This window comes from Scylla paramamosain, chromosome 11, assembly GCF_035594125.1.
Source record: "Scylla paramamosain isolate STU-SP2022 chromosome 11, ASM3559412v1, whole genome shotgun sequence".
Lineage (NCBI taxonomy): Eukaryota > Metazoa > Arthropoda > Malacostraca > Decapoda > Portunidae > Scylla > Scylla paramamosain.
Genome location: NC_087161.1, coordinates 12,657,247 through 12,677,246, shown reverse-complemented (window position 1 = coordinate 12,677,246; position 20,000 = coordinate 12,657,247). Strand labels below are relative to the sequence as shown.

The window sequence follows — 20,000 nt, the reverse complement described above, 5'->3', positions numbered from 1 at the left end:
ATGCGAGAGATGAAGAAAATGAAGAGAGAAGAGGAGATAAATGAAAAGAAGAGGGAAGAGATTAATGAAAAGAAGAAAGACAAGAAAACATCAACCAACATGGAGGCATCTACCTCCAGCATGTCTGCATCATCTCTCACCACTGCTGGAACTGGATCTCACTTTCAAAAGCAAAAGCTAAGAAGAAAGATGAAATCAAGGAAAAGAAAATTAGAAAAATACATGAGGAAGAGGAGAAGAGGAAAGCAGAGGGAGAAACGTACATACCTGGAGGCGCTGATATTGATTAGGACCAAAAAATCTACTTGGAGAGGATTGTCTCATGGAGAATGGGGAAGGTGCCTACTGATTGTTAAAATAAACCATAATTCTATGAAATAGCATTCTTTGGACACCCACCAGTGAGCTAAATCTACCGGCAAAGGGACAAAGAACCACAGCCAGGAATTTTGATAGTGTCACCACAAGGTAAATAACTCCCGAAATTAAGTACCAAATATGGGAATAATTAGATCATTCTTTGTGCGCAGTTTCTCTATAGATCAACACACAACATATAATAAATCTACTAATTTTGATAAACACATAACATGGGTGCTAAACTTTTAAAACTTTAAAGAGCCATATCTCAAAACATGATTTTTCCATATAAAAAACTATAAAATTAACCATTACACATGTTGCCTTGGAACTTGGTGTACTTATTGACAGGGATTGAGGTAATATTTTGTCTGACCAGTTTTTCCCTAAAGTGATTAGAAAGTTTTTAATGAGGCAAAATAACAGCTTTTCATGCTGCTTTGATGACGTCATGAAATGCAATTTTAAAAAATCATATCTCATGACATAAGGAGAAAAAAAAACGTTCTCTATGTTTCTTTAGGCATCTTTCAGGTATGTCCATGCCAAAGCACACTAAAAAAAAAAAAAAAGAAAGAAAGAAAGAAATAAGACCCATATGACATTTTGAATGCAACTCTATGCATGACGTCATGAAGTCATGATGCCACTACTCTATCACATTCATATTTATACCCATCAAAGACAACCGGTGGCTGATAATATTCTGAAAATTTCAAGTCATAGTCATAAATTTTATAACTTTTTTTAAATTAATTTTTCAAATCTTGACTGCAGCATGCCCCTAAGCCAAGGTATTACTATGCAGATGTGATATTTACATATGCTCTTATTCTTTGTCATTACAAGTCCAGTGGTGGAAGTTGTGTGATACATATGTTTTTTCTTCTTTTCACTGTTTGTTGATAAAAAAAATACATGAAAATCAGTTCATCACGCACTGCTTGACATTTATAGTTTTTAAAAGTGAATAACTGATTTTCCATGCCTTGAGATATTGTCAGTTAAATAAGAGTAATCATATATGGCCAATTCTTTTGCTTTTTGTGATTGATGCAGAGAGACAGACAGACACACTGGTTATTCTTGTTTAATGGCTGTTATATCTAAAAAGAGGCATATAGTAATATGCATAGCTTGGTTAAGACATTCCAGGTCAAAATGATGTCTGATGTTGGCCAAATATGACTTGTAAAATTTGCTGGATGGTACATACAGCAGTTATGAAATGAAATATTAAAGCATCTCTTTGCTGGTATTTTCATAATATCTGCACACTTTGGGTAGTTCCATCTCTTAGATATCCCTATTTATCATCCTAATCTATCTAGACAAACTGCAAATATTATAACAAAATATTTTCTATTACAGTATTACCTTTACTTGGAAGTTTAATTTATTCCATGACTGAGCTTGTATCTTAATTTCCATCTATATGAAATAAATTTTCCCAAATGAAATTAACTGAAATGACATTTATCTATTCCAGCACCCTCAAAAACACAATTTTTTTGTTACATGTCTTTAAAAAAAATAAACCCTCGATATAATGAAGTTTTGTTTACCAAATTTCTGTTATAATAACTCCTTAAGGCTATTGAACACTCACTGTATTTTATGAACTAACTGTACACAAATTATGGCATATTTCAAAATTATCAATAATAAATAAATAATTATTTCACAAACATCCTAAGTCTTTTTAACCACTTTGCTCCAGATGCTTAAAAAAAGATGCATTGCTCATGTACAGCATAGGCCCACAAGCAGTAACTTATCTAATTTCTAATATAATAATTCTCTCTCTCTCTCTCTGGTGCTTACTTTGATGCTTTCTCTCTCAAATGGACAAAGTTTGAACTTCCTTATCTTTTCCCATCTTTCTCACTGATCTCTAGGTGCTTGCAGAAAATATGGGCAGAACAGGCAAAAGGGTAGATGATGGTTCCGGTTTGGATGTCGCAGCCATGGATGGGTATGTTGCTCAGCATGCTGATCGATTACTTCAGGGTGATCAGGAAGTGGAGGGACGTCTTGATGCACCCGTCCTCACCAGAAGGGCACCCCTTCATGAGGCACACTCAGTTGATGTCATGCCTTCTGTCCAGGACTCCTTCCAAGAGTGAGGCATACAGGAGGGTGCAGATATCATCACAGCATCCTGGAAGCCAGGTACAGAAAAACAGTACCGACTACATCTTAAGAGATGGTCACAATTTTGTTGTCGAGGGGACATCGATCCCCTTAATCCCACTGTGCCAAACATTATAAACTTCTTGACCTTTACTTTCCACAGGGGTGTGGGTTGTAATTCTATCTACACAGCGAGAGGTGCACTGTCATCATTGGACATTGTGGTAAGTGGATTCTCCCCTCGTGAACAGATTCTTAAAGGGGTGTGTTCAACCTACGGCCTCTCGAGCCTCAGTACACCAAGACATGGGATGCCCAACCAGTATTTCACACACTTAGTTCTATGTACCCTTTGACTTCACTCTCTTTGAAGGAACTCACACTCAAGCTAGTTACACTGATAGCACTGACTCAGGCAGCCAGAATACAAACACTTCACTTGCTTGTGCTTAACAGAATTCACATTGAAGAATCTTCTATGTCCGTCCAGTTGGGGGACAACATTAAGCAATGCAAAGTATTATTTTTAAGGCTTATGCAAAGGATGCTAGCCTCTATGTGTGTGAGGCCCTGTGCATGTACATTACCCAAACAGAGTTGCTGAGACCCAGCATCCCAAAGGTAGTGAATAAGTTAATCATCAGTTTTATTAAACCTCACAAGCCGGTCTCTAAGGATACTATAGTGAGATGGATTAAAGTTATGTTGTGCAGGGCTGGGATCAACACCTCTATTTTCACAGCAGGCAGTATTAAACTGGCAGCGAATTCAAAGGCAAAGGCTTTGGCGGTACCTATCAAATGTATCACAGCGAAAGCTGGGTGGACTCGTGAGGCCACATTTGCAAAATTTTATGATAAACAAATTGTTAAGGGATCAGACCCTTTCAGGAGGCTGTCCTTCACCTTGACTGTTGATGTCTCTTACTTGGGTAACTGGTGTTTTGTATACAAGTATGTTCCTCTATTTGTGATGTGGTTTGGGCCTTATTAGGGTGTATTTAAGGGGAAGGGACACTTGTTACTCTTAGAGGTGACACTCATATTTGTCTAATCCTCATAATTTTTGATGTGTATGTACCTTAGTACCTACAATAGCAAATCCCCAATTTCCACTGAAATTTGCCAATTAGTTTTGTAGATTTTTTTTTTCATTTTGAAAAAGCAAAAAAGTGACCAATAAAATTTCTTCTCACTTGTTTTCCAACCAATTGCTATAAAATTTAGTGTTGATAATATACATACATTTATCTTCACTTCCTCAAAGATAGATTTTATATTAGACACTTCATTTTGAAATAAAAACTAAGAATTTTTTCTTCAAACTTTTTTTAATTAATAAAAAAAAAAAAAAAATCTAGCACAGTATGAAGAGCCTTCTTTGAAAATCTATCTTAGAGGAAAAATAGCCCGTTCTTCCCTCTTTCCAACAATACCTTTACATCTCCATTATCTTGTAGGGCAATGAAGGAGAAACACTTGATGTAAGAAAAACTTAAGTTTTGAGATACGAGCCATTTTCTTCAGAGAAGTGTGTGCAATTCCATATGTTAGGTTTTCTGCTAAAATTTTACATGCATTAGAATAAAAATGATATAACCAAAAGGAAATCATCATTAATGATCATATTCAGGGCTAATTGGTACCTGGTCCCCTCCTGTATGACAGGATATTACTCACTCACAGGTGAGTTTCTCAGAGGGCGCCACTCTCCTCTTTGTCACCAGGATCATTAGCAGCTGCCTGGCTGGTAGTCTTCACTTCCTTCTCTTGAATGAGGCTTCTTTTCGGTCTTCTTCTGTACAGGAATTGTTCTGCTTTCTTGAATGCCTAATCCAGTGAGTGTTTTGTGAGGCACCAAACCCAAGATGAGTTAATAAACTTGGATTCAAGTACCCAAACTTGTGATCTAATACAGTCAGTGGCAGCAAATTTGACTCTTTTGGTCCCAGTTTTGCTGCATTTAGCCCATGAATCAGAATGCTATGGTGGTGGTGGTGAAACAAAGGTAGCAGATGGTGGCGACTTGTTGCCACAACGCAACTCCTCTTGATTATTTTTGTTTTCCCTCATCTTCTTTGCTGCACCTATCCATGCATGCTTTGCTTTATTATAATAAGGCATGCTTCCAAATACAAAAGAAAATGAAGTAGCCTTAGATAACAGAGCACAGACACACTCTGACGTCTGGCAGGACTGACTGCAGTGGCCAGCCTCCCTCCGAGTCCCTTGTGGCTCATCTGTGATGTTGCTAACTGAACCTCCACATAAAAAAATAGAAGAAAGCACTATATAAAAAATAAATAAATAAATAAAAAATAAAATTATGAGTCTAAACCAGGTGACTGGGCACATGGCAAGCATTTTTTTTTTTTTTATGTAGGAAGGATACTGGCCAAAGGCAACAAAAATCTAATAAAAAAAATGCCCACTGAAATGCCAGTCCCATAAAGTGTCTTGAAAGGGCATTTAAAGCCCTTTAATAATGGTAAATGGCGATTTAAAAAAATAAGAAATAATGGTATCAACTTGTGGTTTTCACAGAAAACACCAGACATGTTATGGGTAACTATGATGTTAATAACTCAATTTTAACCTCCGGATCGAAAAATGTAATTTTTTAAGGCTCTCCACTTAATAAGTTACTTGTAGGGTATAATTATTGGTTTTCTTCATTAATACAAATTTCTCATGTAACTGCCAATAATGAATGTTTTCTTTGGTCATTCATGTTTCTTTTCAACATAACATGTGTTCTAGTGGCAGGGGTCCAAATCAAGTAGTTACATTCAGATACGATACCCATATGGCTTCAAAACCTCATGGGAATGCTCACCACAGGAGAGGGGATTTGATAACGTAAAATTTAAAAAGTATACGAGACTTACTGTAGGTCAGTTGAAGTATGCTTGTAATTTTACGAAGCAAATCACCTCTGCTGGGGGGAGCTTTCACATGCACTCCTCTGCCCCCCCTTTTCTTTCTTTTTTGGCATTTTGTTATGGTCATTACGAGCCTAAATTATGTGTCATGTGGGTGATCATGGTCTTTAGAGTCTGGTGCTGTGGGGCAGTACAGCTCATCTCATGTGAAAGCTCCCCCCAGCAGGGGTGATTTGCTTCGTGAAATTACAAGCATACTTCAACTGACCTATGTTAAGTATCATACACTTTTTCAATTCTACTGACATACATATATCTTTTTTATTATCATATTAAATGCTTATTTTATTATCATATTAATGCCAGGGTTGGCATTAACCCCCCCTCTCACCCCCACCAAAGAATGTTGACAACATTTCATAATGTCATGTTTATTTTGTGTATGAGGCGTGGTAGTGTTATTGTGAGTGTGCATTAGTGTATGAGTTAGCGTAGAGTTTTATCTGTATTAGTTAGGTAAGCATATGAGTGTGTGTGTGTGTGTGTGTTTGAGTGAAATATTATGGGTATGTAAGTTACACATTGGCAACATATGAGTCACTGAGGGGAAGTAGTGCACAGGAAGCCACAGGAGGCAGGTAGTGTGGCATGTAGAGTCTGATGTGTCGCTGCGAGTCAGAAGGATAGTGTGCTTGGTAGCCTGATACAAGTAGTCTGCTTTTATAGCTTCAGAGAGGAAAGAGATAGTCTGCTTTGTAACTCCATACAGGAAGGACTAGTGTGCATTGTGTCCCGAAGAGTCTGCTGGGTCACCACGAGTCAGATGGATAGTGTGTGCTTGTAGCCCGTTCAATCTGCCTTTGCCTGCCCTCCTAGTTACGCACAAACTGAATGAACATGTACACCAGACCCATGTGACTTGGTAAATTGAAAACAGCAATACTAGCCAAAAATCACGACATTGCAGTGACTGGCAGGGGGCAATGTCAGTGGTAGACAAAGCCAGTCAGATCAGAACCTTCAGGGTTTGTAACATAAGGTACAACTGTAATAACACACTGAAATTTTAACCCTTAAACAGCAGTTTAAGGCAGCACTTTCCCTCCTCTACTTCAACCAGATGGCACCACTGCTATCACATCTATTTCTAAAGCTGAACTCTTTGCTCAAACCTTTGCTAAAAACTCAAATTTGGACGATTCTGGGCTTGTTCCTCCCTCTCCTCCACCCTCTGACTACTTCATGCCACCTATTAAAATTCTTCACAATGATGTTTTCCATGCCCTTGCTGGCCTAAACCCTCGGAAGGCTTATGGCCCTGATGGGGTCCCTCCTATTGTTCTCCAAAACTGTGCCTCCGTGCTTGCACCTTGCCTAGTCAAACTCTTTCAGCTCTGTCTGTCAACATCTACCTTTCCTTCTTGCTGGAAGTTTGCCTACATTCAACCTGTTCCTAAAAAGGGTGACCGTTCTAATCCCTCAAACTACCATCCTATTGCTTTAATTTCCTACCTATCTAAAGTTTTTGAATCTATCCTCAACAGGAAGATTCTTAAACATCTATCACTTCACAACCTTCTGTCTGATCGCCAGTATGGGTTCCGTCAAGGCCGCTCTACTGGTGATCTTCTGGCTTTCCTTACTGAGTCTTGGTCATCCTCTTTTAGAGATTTTGGTGAAACTTTTGCTGTTGCCTTGGACATATCAAAAGCCTTTGATAGAGTCTGGCACAAAGATTTGATTTCCAAACTACCCTCCTACAGTTTCTATCCTTCTCTCTGTAACTTCATCTCAAGTTTCCTTTCTGACCGCTCTATTGCTGCTGTGGTAGATGGTCACTGTTCTTCTCTTAAATCTATTAACAGTGGTGTTCCTAAGGGTTCTGTCCTGTCACCCACTCTCTTCTTATTATTCATTAATGATCTTCTAAACCAAACTTCTTGTCCTATCCACTCCTATGCTGATGATACCACCCTGCACTTTTCCACGTCTTTTCATAGACGTCCAACCCTTCAGGAGGTAAACATATCACGCAGGGAAGCCACAGAACTTCTGATCTTTCTAAAATTTCTGATTGGGGCAGAGCAAACTTGGTATTGTTCAATGCCTCAAAACTCAATTCCTCCATCTATCAACTCGACACAACCTTCCAGACAACTATCCCCTCTTCTTCAATGACACTCAACTGTCCCTCTCTTCTACACTGAACATCCTCGGTCTGTCCTTTACTTACAATCTGAACTGGAAACTTCACATCTCATCTCTAGCTAAAACAGCTTCTATGAAGTTAGGTGTTCTGAGACGTCTCCGCCAGTTTTTCTCACCCCCCAGCTGCTAACTCTGTACAAGGGCCTTATCCGTCCATGTATGGAGTATGCTTCACATGTCTGGGGGGTTCCACTCATACTGCTCTTCTAGACAGGGTGGAATCAAAAGCTTTTCGTCTCATCAACTCCTCTCCTCTAACTGACTGTCTTCAGCCTCTCTCTCACCACCGCAATGTTGCATATCTAGCTGTCTTCTACCGCTATTTTCATGCTAACTGCTCTTCTGATCTTGCTAACTGCATGCCTCCCCTCCTTCCGTGGCCTCACTGCACAAGACTTTCTTCTTTCTCTCACCCCTATTCTGTCCACCTCTCTAACGCAAGAGTTAACCAGTATTCTCAATCATTCATCCCTTTCTCTAGTAAACTCTGGAACTCCCTGCCTGCTTCTGTATTTCCACCTTCCTACGACTTGAATTCCTTCAAGAGGGAGGTTTCAAGACACTTATCCACCAATTTTTGACCACTGGTTTGACCCTTTTATGGAATTGGCATTTCAGTGGGCATTTTTTTTATTAGATTTTTGTTGCCCTTGGCCAGTATCCTTCCTACATAAAAAAAAAAAAAGTGATCATCTGTTTAGGTGTGACCCAGCGGCTCACTTGTGGTGGTGATCATCTTTTAAGGCATGATTTTTCGCACCTAGAGTTTTGAATTCAGAGAACTCATTTTTCTTTCAAATGTTCTGGAGACATGTGGCAACTAAATTGCTGGGGAGATGAGTGATTCTCTCCTGAGCTTAGAGGTCTCAATCGTGATTTATGGAACTGTGGAAGAAGTGTCTGGTAACTCATGTAATGCACAGGGTGGAATGGGTGCTTTCTATGTGGTTTACCGCCACAAATGCCACAGTACCACAGCTTTGAGATCTTCGTGTGTGTGAGCGTGATTATTGTTGTTGTTATTATTATTATTTATTATTACTCTCTCTCTCTCTCTCTCTTATCAACTTTCTTGTGTGCTTTCCTTCTTGTCCTCTTTATCCTATCCATCTTGTACTTTCACCCCTTTCTATTCATAATGCTCTTGCTGTTGTAGACATATATGCACAAGTTGTCCTTCTAACACATCTCATTTTCCTTGAAATAAAGTTCTTCTTGTTTTCAAACCAACTATTCTAAACATTTATCTCTCTCTCTCTCTCTCTCTCTCTCTCTCTCTCTCTCTCTCTCTCTCTCTCTCTCTCTCTCTCTCTCTCTCTCTCTCATATCATCTGTATTTCAAGGAAAACAGGATGTGTTAGAAGGGCAACTTGTGTGTATATGGTTACAACTTAAGCAATATAAACCTCTCTTCACCAGGAACATCTCCACACCACACAGCACATCACCATGCCCAGAAATCTTTTCTTCATTTTCTGATCATAGATTTTGCCCAAGTTCACATACAGAAAATAAAAGTTTATTTTCATTATCTCTATTATTAAAATACCATGCAGGAATAAGTAGATAAGTAATATCTTCTCATACTGAAAACTCTAATTTTTCCCTGTATGTGGAGACCTTAAAGTTACAATACACTCTGCTGTTTTAAGGGTTAATAAACAATTAATTAGAATGATGAACCAAATCAATCAAATCAAAATCAAAATCAAAAGCTTTTCAACTCCTCTCCTCTAATTGATTGTCTTCAGCCTCTCTCTCATTGCCACAATGTTGCAGCTCTTGCTAACTTCTACCTGTATTTTCATGCTAACTGCTCCTCTGATATTGCTAACTGCATGCCTCCCCTCCTGCATCCTGGCTGCACAAGACTTTCTTCTTTCTCTTATCCCTATCCTGTCCACCTCTCTAATGCAAGAGTTAACAAGTTTTTTCAATCATTCATCTCTTTCATTGGTAAACTCTGAAACTCCCTGCCTGCTTCTGTATTTCCTCCTTCCTATGACTTCAACTTTTTCAAGGGGGAAGTTTCAAGACACTTTTCCTTTTCCTTTTTTTTTTTTTTTCTATCTGACCTCTAAAGGAACTGGCAATTTTTTGTTGCCTTTAGCCATTGGCCTTCTGACATAAAACACACACACACACACACACACACACTACAATTTTTTTTCAATAACTTAATGATGAAACACAAAACATGTAAAATAGGGATGCATCTTATGCAGAGGTGTGTCTAATATGCCAGGAAATATAGTATATATTTACATGCAAAATTTAAGTTAGGCTAATTAGGTTAGGTTAAGTTTGCTAGTTTAGATTACAGTTAAACTTTCCAGTCATTGCTCCATGCTGAACTGTATGACATTTTACCACAACACAGTATACATAATATATTTACCATTGGTTAGTGTTTGGGTGATCACTTTACAAAGCCCACAACAACTGAATAAAAGTGCACACTGATAGTTTAATAAGCCACAATGTAGTTCCCACATTGTTTAATTTTTTATTAGTCTTGCTAAAGAAAGTCAGGTTACATTAGGTTAGGTTGGGGTCCCTAGGGCAGTAGTTCCCAAATCTTTTCAGCTTGTTACCCAAATTAACATGCTACATTAAACATGTTACCCACTTCACAAAATGTTATCAATATGTCTCCAATACTGGACATGTCATGATCAGGAACTAAGTGCTCCTGAAGCATATGTCAAAAAAAATCTCTGCTTGCCACTTACTTAAGTACTGTGTATTGTAAGTACTGAAGTTTTCTTGATTTCCAGAATTCTCAATTATTTTTTGTCACCTCTTCATTATCCCCCCAAAACTGTCATATTACCCCCAGTGTGAGAAACACTGCTCTGCTAGGTGCCCAGGAGACTGTTAGGTTTTGCATTCCCCACCTAAAACCATGCATTCCCACATCACCAAACTTGTTGAAGCAGAAAGAGTAGATTTTTTGGGAAAAACAGCTGGACCAGTAGTTTAGAAAAATACTTAGATTATGTTAGGGTATGTTAGTTAGGTTGGGTTCATTAGGTTAGGTTAGATTAAGGTTCATCATCTAAGTGGATGATAGATTTTGCTGCTTTTAAAGAATCTGACATTTGTTTTTCCTGGAAGATCAATAGTTTCTCCTTACTGAGAATCATAGAAGTGAGATAATTTCCCAGAGAAAAAAATATATGTGTATATATATTGATTGATTGTGTATATATAGTGATTGAGGGTGAGAGGGAAGGAAGGAGAGTGTGGGTAATTTGGTGAGTGTACATCGCACCCACACACTCTGTCTGCCTCAATCTCAAGATGACCAGACCTTGGGATTTTTCCCAAGATCTTGGGATTTCACACTTCATCTTGGGATCTTGAAAATTTTTTTGTTGATATGCCTCAAATCTTGGGATATTTCATGTCTTTAACTTTACCTTTAAAAGTTAAGCTAGGTATACATTTATGAAACCAGTATTTTTTTCCTAATGGTGGTATTAATTTCTTGGGCAAGACCTTCAAATTGCAATAACAAATTGAGCATTGAGCCACCAGGTAGCTCTACTCTGGTTGGTTGAGGATGGAGTTATGGTCTTTATGACCAGACACTATGAGGTAATACACCTCATAAGAATGAAGATGATGCAGCAGCAACAGGGGAAAAAATACAACCCAAAATCTCCAGCTTTCTCTTTGAGAAAGCTGGAGAAAGCCTTCCAACAGAGAAGAGGTGTATAAGTGTGTGCTCTAACACATCAGTGTCATCTCTGACATCAGCTGCCTCTAATGTCAACCTACACATAGAGTCAGAGTCCAGCACCTCATGTTCTGTCTCCCTAGTCCCTAGCTGTTCAGACTGGTAATTCCTGTCGTTTACTTGAAAGTAAAAACATTTTTTTCATAAGATTTGTTCTTTTACTTATACCAAAATAAAGTATATGCTGTATAATTTACATCCAATGTATGAGTTAGCAAAATTTATACTGAGGTTTATTTTTATATACTGAACTTCCCCCTCATATACTAAACTCGATGTGTGAGGGGGGAATCCAACTACTGCTTTTATCAGATCTTCACCTTTATCATCAGTGGCTTCCCCTCAATTAGTCTGATACAATGAAGGTTTACTGTAATGATGACTGACAGAACATAGGTTACAAAATGTTACATTATGTTAGTTTACCTTACAGGAGGGTCCAAGGGAGGGTTCATCCTCCCTGTTAGGTTACAAAATATTAGATTAGGTTAGTTTATCTTATGGGGGGGGGGAGTTCAGGGGGGAAGCCTCCCATCCCCTGGTTATGAGGTTACAATATGTTAGGTTACTTTACTTTATGAGGGGTTCAGTAAGTTAGGAAGCTGAGGAGGGCAAAGCCCTCTATTAGGTTATATTAAGTTTAGAAGCCCATACTTTAGTAAAATATGTTCACGTCCCATTGAAATTCTGAAAATATAATTATTTTTCTGTAAACTTCTTTTGAAGCCAAATCTTACTCGTACTAGCTTTCCCAACCCAAAATCAGTACTATTACACAAGTACACCCAGCTAATGGCAAAAAAAAATTATTGTTCTCAGTGAAGTACTTGGGTCACATATAACATTGTGGTGTGTATCTTTACCGCCACAAATTGTTAATTTGTGAGATGTTAGTTTTAATTAACTTTATTGTTAAGGTAGATAGGTTAAGTTAGGTTTAAGTAATGTTTTTTTGAAGAATTTCTGCTAATTTATGTGTATGGGGGAAGGGGTATATGAAAAAAATATAATTTGCACAAGTAATGATTACTAGATTCATTCAAAGCACATCAAAATCTACCAGAAAAATGTAATTTCGTCCAAAATGTTTGACAGAAAAAAGTCCCCCAATGTGAGACGGATGTTTACTTTTTTGGTAAATTTATAGTTTAAGCCAATGTACCCAATCTCTACCCACGGCCCACGGCGTTATTATTAATTTCCGACAAGTAGTGTAATCATTAGAAATGATGTGAATAGTAAGAAGAACAAAATGAGGTAGGTTATTACCACGTAGTGTGTAATGGCTTAAACTATAATAAAACCCTAACATAACCTAACCTAACAACTGAAGTTCAGGCAACAATACACCATTTATGTTTACCTGTGGACTTAGAAAAAGTTGAGAGCGCTGTGCATTCCCAGGCCTATTGTGGCGTTATTATTAATTTCCGACAAGTAGTGTAATCATTAGAAATGATGTGAATAGTGAGAAGAACAAAATGAGGTAGGTTATTACCACGTAGTGTGTAATGGCTTAAACTATAATAAAACCACTTTTTTATTGTAAAAAATTATCTCACATGATTGAAATTGTTATGAGCCTAATAAAGTAAACAAAGGCATTTTCATCCTTCATGGCGCTGTGATGGAGCACTCACTGCCTGGGCATTGTGCAAAGCAGATGCCATCCCCATGAAGCAAACCGTTTTGCCATATCCATCTAAATAATTACTCAAAATACACGGCAAGCCTGGGCTAAATATGAACAACGAAAAGCCTTCCAGACATGTGGTAAGTGGTGTGCAAGTAAAAAGTAAGGCAGAGCTCACCTGCTTCCCGCGGTAAAACAGTCGCTGCCGATCCTTGTTGATATTCATTCTCTCCTCTACCATGCCTCGGAAATCATCTATGCTTGTTAGTTTTGATATGGTGAGGACGGCAGTCTGAGTGCCGTCCATGGTTCTAACTTTGACGTACATATCGTACTTCTGAAATGAAATCGAGCCTCAGTTCCCCTATCCTTGTTCCTGACGCGTTCTCCGCTACTCACTCCACTCACTCTGTCACAAACTTGGCGGGAAATTGTTAAGTAAATAAACAAATAGCTAATCCTTTACCAAGGGACTGCTCCTTTCTAGGCCACCCGTGTGTATTTACCTATTTGTATTTTTTATAAGATTGACTCACGCTCATAATGTCCGTCTTTTAGTAACCAATTATCATACTTTCCTTTGAATTTATTTATACTGTTTACACACAGTACCTCTGCAGGCAGTGAATTCCATAGATCTTGCTTTATCTGGAAAACTATTTTTGTATGTCTTTATCTCCCCTTCTTTTTTTCAGTTTCATTTCCTGTTATAAACAAATTTGCTGTGTTAATCTTTTATTTTTCTCTCATTTATATATTTCCTCTATAGCTTGGATAAATCCAACTTTTCTTTTTTTTTTTTTCATAGCTTAAACATGAGATGGTACTATTCTTGATGCTGCCCTTTGAACGTTTAAAAATTATTTTATTATTATTATTTTTTTTTTAACTGTGTGTGTGTGTGTGTGTGTTCAAGAAAATACCCGTATCAACACACACACACACACACACACACACACACACACACACACATATATATATATATATATCTATATATATATATATATATATATATATATATATATATATATATATATATATATATATATATATATATATATATATATATATATATATATATATATATATATATATATATATATATATTGATGCGGGCATATTTTTTAATCTAAGTAAATTTTACATAAAACCAATGTGGGCCGTGATGACCGAGATTTCTCGTCACCATAGCAACCAGCGGGACGCGGGACGCTACCTGTGAGCGGCATGTCTTTCAGGTGGGTTTGGTTCTCCACACTTACATAGGTTACAGTATGTGGGCATTGTAGATGTGTATTACAGATGCCCTTTTAACAATATACTCTACAAGAACTTGCAATATTAAGTGGTTCTGGTGAGTGGCGGTATAGATTTAGGTTGAAAGGTGAAAAGCTATGGCCAAGAAACTCAAAGTCGCAGAAACTCGTAGAAGACTTCTGGAAAAAAGCCAACTAGGCCTGTGACTCCAGTTCTGAATCACTAAAATTAGGTCAGACGGTTAAGTGGTCATTATTTTCAGGGGAGGTATTTTCAATTGTTGCTGTATAATCCCCTTTTTGTCTTTGACACTTCCACATCCTATCCAATTTTGGTAATTTTTTTTAGATCTACACCATAATTCCCCTAACCTAGCTCTGGCCCCCCCTCCAGGGATACTAATGTAACCTAACCTAACCAGGGGGTTGCTCCCTCCTCATCTCTCCTCAGGGATGCTAATCTAACCTAACCTATCCTATAGGAATGGATCTAGGGAATTTTTTTTGGGAAGTGCCTGTGTCTGTTTTGAAAACTATGGATTTCTCACAGAAACTCAGAGATAAAGTTTCTTTGAATCCAGTAAGATATGCAAAAATCACTTCCCCAATGTTGTAGAGTATGATGGTGTAAATTTAAAATAATACCCAAATTTTCTTTCTGAATCCAACACTGATCTTGCATTCACCACAGAATCTGGGATGCTGTTCCAACTGTTCACTACTCTACTGCAAAATGTGCATTTCCTGATGTCCAATCTTGGCCTTTGCTTATTATATATCTTCTTGTGCCCTCATGTCATTGCTCCAATTTGATCCACAAATAATCCATCACATACAATGCCATCATACACACCATTATCTTGTAGGTCTTCACCACATCCCCTCTTGATCTTCAGTATGTTAATGTTGGTAAATCTAACTTCCTCAGTCTTTCTTCATATGGCAGGTTCTTTAAAGTTGGCACCAGATTTGTGGCTCTCCTCTATACTGCTTCAACTTCCTTCTTATCCTTTTTCTTGTATGGGCACCATAGGTGTGGTTCCACCAATGCCACAAACAAATCCCTAAACATTTGTCTCATCCAGAGTTGTGAAGTTGCTTCTAATGAGCCTGACCATGGTATTGGATTTGTTAATTTTCTCTGCTAGGTGACCAGTGAATTTCAGTTCATTATCAATTATAACTCAAATCTTTTTCTTCCTTTATTGATCTCAAGTTTTCAACTATAACATATTGAAAGTTCTCTATTTTTTATTTTCCAATTCTCACTATGTTACTTTTTTTGAAATGGAACTGCAACATCCACTTGTGTGACCAATTTTTCATTCTTTCAAGATCTTTATCTTATCTTTATTTGGTTTATCTGACTCTATTCCACCACGAGGTAGTGCTTTACAGAGCCTACACAAGAACGTACATGAAAATACAAAAAGTATAGTAATTTGATATAAACAAATTTAGTAGAGCTATAAAATTGCACAGATATTAATATACTAATTAATACACTAATACCACAAGGTAGTGCTCTACAGAGCCTGCACAAGAACGTACATGAAAATACAAAAAGTATAGTAATTTGATGTAAACAAAGTTAGTAGAGCTAAAAAATTGCACATATATTAATATACTAATTAATATACTAATACTAGTAATACTAATATTAATTATAGTGATAAAAATAATTATAATAATATCAGTAATATTATTAAAAATAACAATAACTATTAAAAATACCTACTACTACTACTACTACTACTACTACTACTACTACTACTACTACTACTACTACTACTACTACTACTACCACTACTACCACTACTACTACTACTAATAATAATAATAATAATAATAATAACAATAATACCGTATATTTTGGCAGATAAGACAACTCTCAAATAAGATGATCCCTAAATTTCAATCAGAATTTAATGGTTTTAGCTGATATCAATGGTATAAGATAACACCCAAGGTACCAAACCATCTGTGGTGAAGTTTGGATCAGTGAGCACCAGACAACTGAGACGGTGATATACCAGTACAATGAATATAAAATACCTTGAACGTATTACCAGTAATAAAGTACTATCATCTTAAAGTGCAAAACTAAACCTAAAATAAAATTCCCACCAGTTATTTTTGTACATTTTTATGAAAAATGATGGATGGACAAAGATGCTATAAAATTATATCCAGTACAATCAGACTTCCTAAACATAAACAAACCCTTGCCTTGTGCCACCTGCATGTGTCAGGCTGTCAGACATAATCTTCTACATATCAAGTTTCTTCTGATTAGATACACCAACATTCTTGAATTTTTTCTCAGTATATAGACTTTATCCCAACATTACAAACTGGAGAGATTGATCTTACCCCCAGTTTGCTTTCCTTTACTGCTTAGCTTGGGGTTCCATGCCTTGAAGATCTTTATAGAGCTCCTCCTTCAGCTTTGAAAAAAAAAAAAAAGCTAAGGAATATTCACACAGCTTCCTGCTTTATCCATTCATATATAATGCCAGCAGAGGTTTGTAGTTGTCCTACATTAAACTTTGTTACACACATTTCAACAGGAATACGTTTCAGTGCATTTTCTCAAAACAGATTCCTATTTTACCTTGTCAAACTTCCCCAAAAGTCGTAATATAAGATTGTTGCTTATTTACAATGGCATTTTGTGTAAAAATTTAAGGTCATTGTTTCTGTATCTGGCTTATAAGACAACACTCCCCCCCTTTTTTTTTTTTTTGCCTTTTTAGGATGATTCAAGTGTTGTCTTATACGCCAACATATTCAGTAATCATCATAGTTATAATAATAATAATACTAATAAAAACAATGGGTAACAATAATAAAAAGTTTACCTAAAAAGTAATAGTACTGAAGAATAAATATAAAGGAATGATATTATCTTATGGTACAATATAAGAATAAAGTAGACAAAGTGATAACATAAGGAAATGTTGAAAAGTATAGCACTCTTCACAGCTTGCATTTTCACAGAAATGCCTAAAAGAACAATATTACACATGGTACAAGTGGCAGGTACAAATAGCTTACAATGAACAACATTGTCAAAGGCAGCATTCAACTCCAGCAATAATAAGACTCCACTTTTACCTTCTTGTAATTTCTCAGTCTCCCTTATCCTTGATTTTACTAAAAACTTCGGTGTCATCTGCATATAAAAACAATTCACTATTAAGCATGGTCTCTGGAAAGTCACTTATATATATAAAACAAATAATGATGAGCCAAGCACCATCCCCAGTGACACTCCACTGACCATCTCCTTCCATTCTAAGTTGACACCATTGACTTATTCATTGCTTCCTTCCCTTTAGAAACTCACAAACCCATCCAAAATTATAACTTTTGATTTTTCCATAAATCTTCTGTGTGGCACCTTGTCAAATGCCTTTATAAAATCACAGTAGGCAATGTCTACAGCACCTCCTTCATCCAAGATCGCAGTCCATTCATCCAGTACCATGATCAACTGAAGTACTGTTGAGTGGCCATTCACAAAACCATACTGCCTCTTACTAATTATATTATGCCTTTTTATATGTTCCAAAACTTTCTTTCTTTCTTTAGCTAAGCTAAACTTACAGTCCTATAATTCAGTGGATCACTTTTATCTCCCTTTTTATAGATAGCTGTAATATTTTGCCATTTTCCAGCCTACGGGTAGTTTGTTGTTCTGAAGTGAGTTGTACAAAATGAGGATTGTATTCTTAAATTTCTATTAAAAAGATATGCCAATTAAGCCAATTATTTTGTTTGCCTTCTTTATGACTTCTGAACATTGTTGGATAGGTTTTATTTTAGGCTACTCGATATTGTTACTCATAAATCAATTTCACTGTCTAAACTTTTAAGTTGGGGACACTACTGATGCTGGTAAGGAGTTCCAGAGGGTAACATACCAAAGACTAAAGGTGAAGAACCTTTTCCTAACCTCCAGACTATATCTAGTATTGGTTATTTTGTAGTGGTGTTCCCTAGTTGCAAGGGAATAAATTGTTAGAGGACTGGGAACTAAACCTATGGACAATGTAGTCAATCAGGTCATGACACAGCAATCTCCCCTTAATGTAGTGTGCTAATTCCCAGTTACATATATTAAGAAAAAATAATAATAAAATAAAAAAGGAGTAGACTAAAAAAAAAAAAAAAAAAAAAAAGAGATGGGTGTGGATGGATGAGTCTGGCAGCATCCCTCCCAGGCAGGTTTGGATCTAGGTTGTGTGGCCACTGGTGGCCACCTGGTCTTACCAGTGATGGTGAGAGCAAAGATCGCAGCATCCCTTCAGGTCTGCAGGGCATCCCTAGTAGTCCCTCGTAGTCCCTTTCTTGATAACACCTGTAAGGGGATTGGGGTGTCACTCCCCTTCTGGTTGCCAGCTTGGTGTTATCAGCACACAGTTGGTCATCTCCTACTCACTGTGTCTGCCTGGGGGAGTTGCACAATCTGCTGGCCTGGGTAGGAGAGTGGGTGTCTGCCTGTGTGCGTGTTGAGCAGCTGGTCTAGGTAGGAGAGTGAGTTTCTGCCTGTGTGCATATTGTGACCAGGAAAGAAAGAGGGAAGACTTGTGTGATTCTGAGGTTGAATCCAGTTATCAAAATGCACAAAGCTGGCAGATTGTGATTGGTCGAGGTTCTTATTGGCACTACTTAATAACACAGGATCCGTGCTGTTGTCTCCTTCTACCTCACACCTAGCTAATATCCTCCTCTGCCTGGTTTTGGCTGGATGATTTCAAAATCTTCTTACTTTAGCGAGTTCCAATGTCCCTCAAAATATGGTTGTGTCCAGAGTACACATTTCAAACTACTAAGAGGTGACTGGGGTGTGGGTGAAAGATTTTCAAGGAAGACTATGGTAGTCTCTACCCTCTCAAATATAAAAATTTCATTATAGTAGTATATATTAAGGTTTCTTAGTCTCACATATTCAAGGTTTTCCATGCTTTGGATTGATTTGGTTCACTGCCTCTGAACTGCCTCCAGCAATCTGAGGTCACTCACATAGCCCAGGTTTCACAGAGAAGAGAATTCAAGTATTGGACAAATATGGGAGGTAAATAGTGGTACAGTACCATGAAAGACAGATCTCAGTTCATTGTGGACTTCATGATGCAGTGCAATATTTTGCCAGCTTTTTGGGCACTGTTATAGATATGCTGATGGAATTTGATTGGTGTGTCAATCAGAATGCCAAAAACAGATACAAAATCCTTTTGATGGATAGATGAGCTGTCCAAAAAGTATAATCCAATGTGACCCAGGTTATCCCAGACAATTTGCCTCTTGTGGAATCTCATTATTACACATTTATTTGTATTCATAGGCAGACCCCAAGACTTAGAAATTTAATTGAATATATTAATATTGTCTTGGCAGGTAGTTAAGTCTTGAATAACATTCATTGTTTTCTTAAATTAACTCTGATATATAATTTAAGGTCATCTGCAAAGACTTTAGTCTGGGAATTTATAGTTGGATAAGAAAATTTACATACAAGAAAAAAAGAAGGGACACAAGGACTTAATCCTCAGAAGACAATACACATCTTCCATTCATGCAAAAAGTCTCTTACCCAATCAAGGAGCTGAACCCTGATTCCCAGATGGTGCAGCTTAGTTATCATTATATCATGACAAACAACAACAAAAGGCTATGAATATTCAAATAACATAAAGTCAACATTCATTTGCTGATTTCATTGAAAGTTAAAAATAACTGGTCCCCTGCTGATATGCCATATTTGAAATCAAATTGGTTCTT

The 20,000-nt window shown here is 37.2% G+C and overlaps 1 protein-coding gene and 1 long non-coding RNA gene across 3 annotated transcripts in view; one reads left to right on the top strand and one right to left on the bottom strand.

Moving 5' to 3' along the window:
* LOC135104963 (E3 ubiquitin-protein ligase UHRF1-like) overlaps positions 1 to 13,386 on the bottom strand; it is a 195,803-nt gene extending 182,417 nt beyond the window's left edge. For both annotated transcript variants that reach the window (XM_064012792.1, XM_064012793.1), the window contains exon 1: positions 13,136 to 13,386. In XM_064012792.1, the coding sequence (XP_063868862.1) occupies positions 13,136 to 13,285 (150 nt within the window). In that variant the 5' untranslated portion in view covers positions 13,286 to 13,386. The remainder of the gene's footprint in view (positions 1 to 13,135) is intronic.
* Positions 13,387 to 14,099: 713 nt separating this feature from the next.
* Positions 14,100 to 20,000, top strand: part of LOC135104671 (uncharacterized) — a 67,501-nt gene continuing 61,600 nt past the window's right edge. Inside the window, exon 1 of the long non-coding RNA XR_010270480.1 lies at positions 14,100 to 14,195. This is a non-coding gene — a long non-coding RNA (uncharacterized LOC135104671). The remainder of the gene's footprint in view (positions 14,196 to 20,000) is intronic.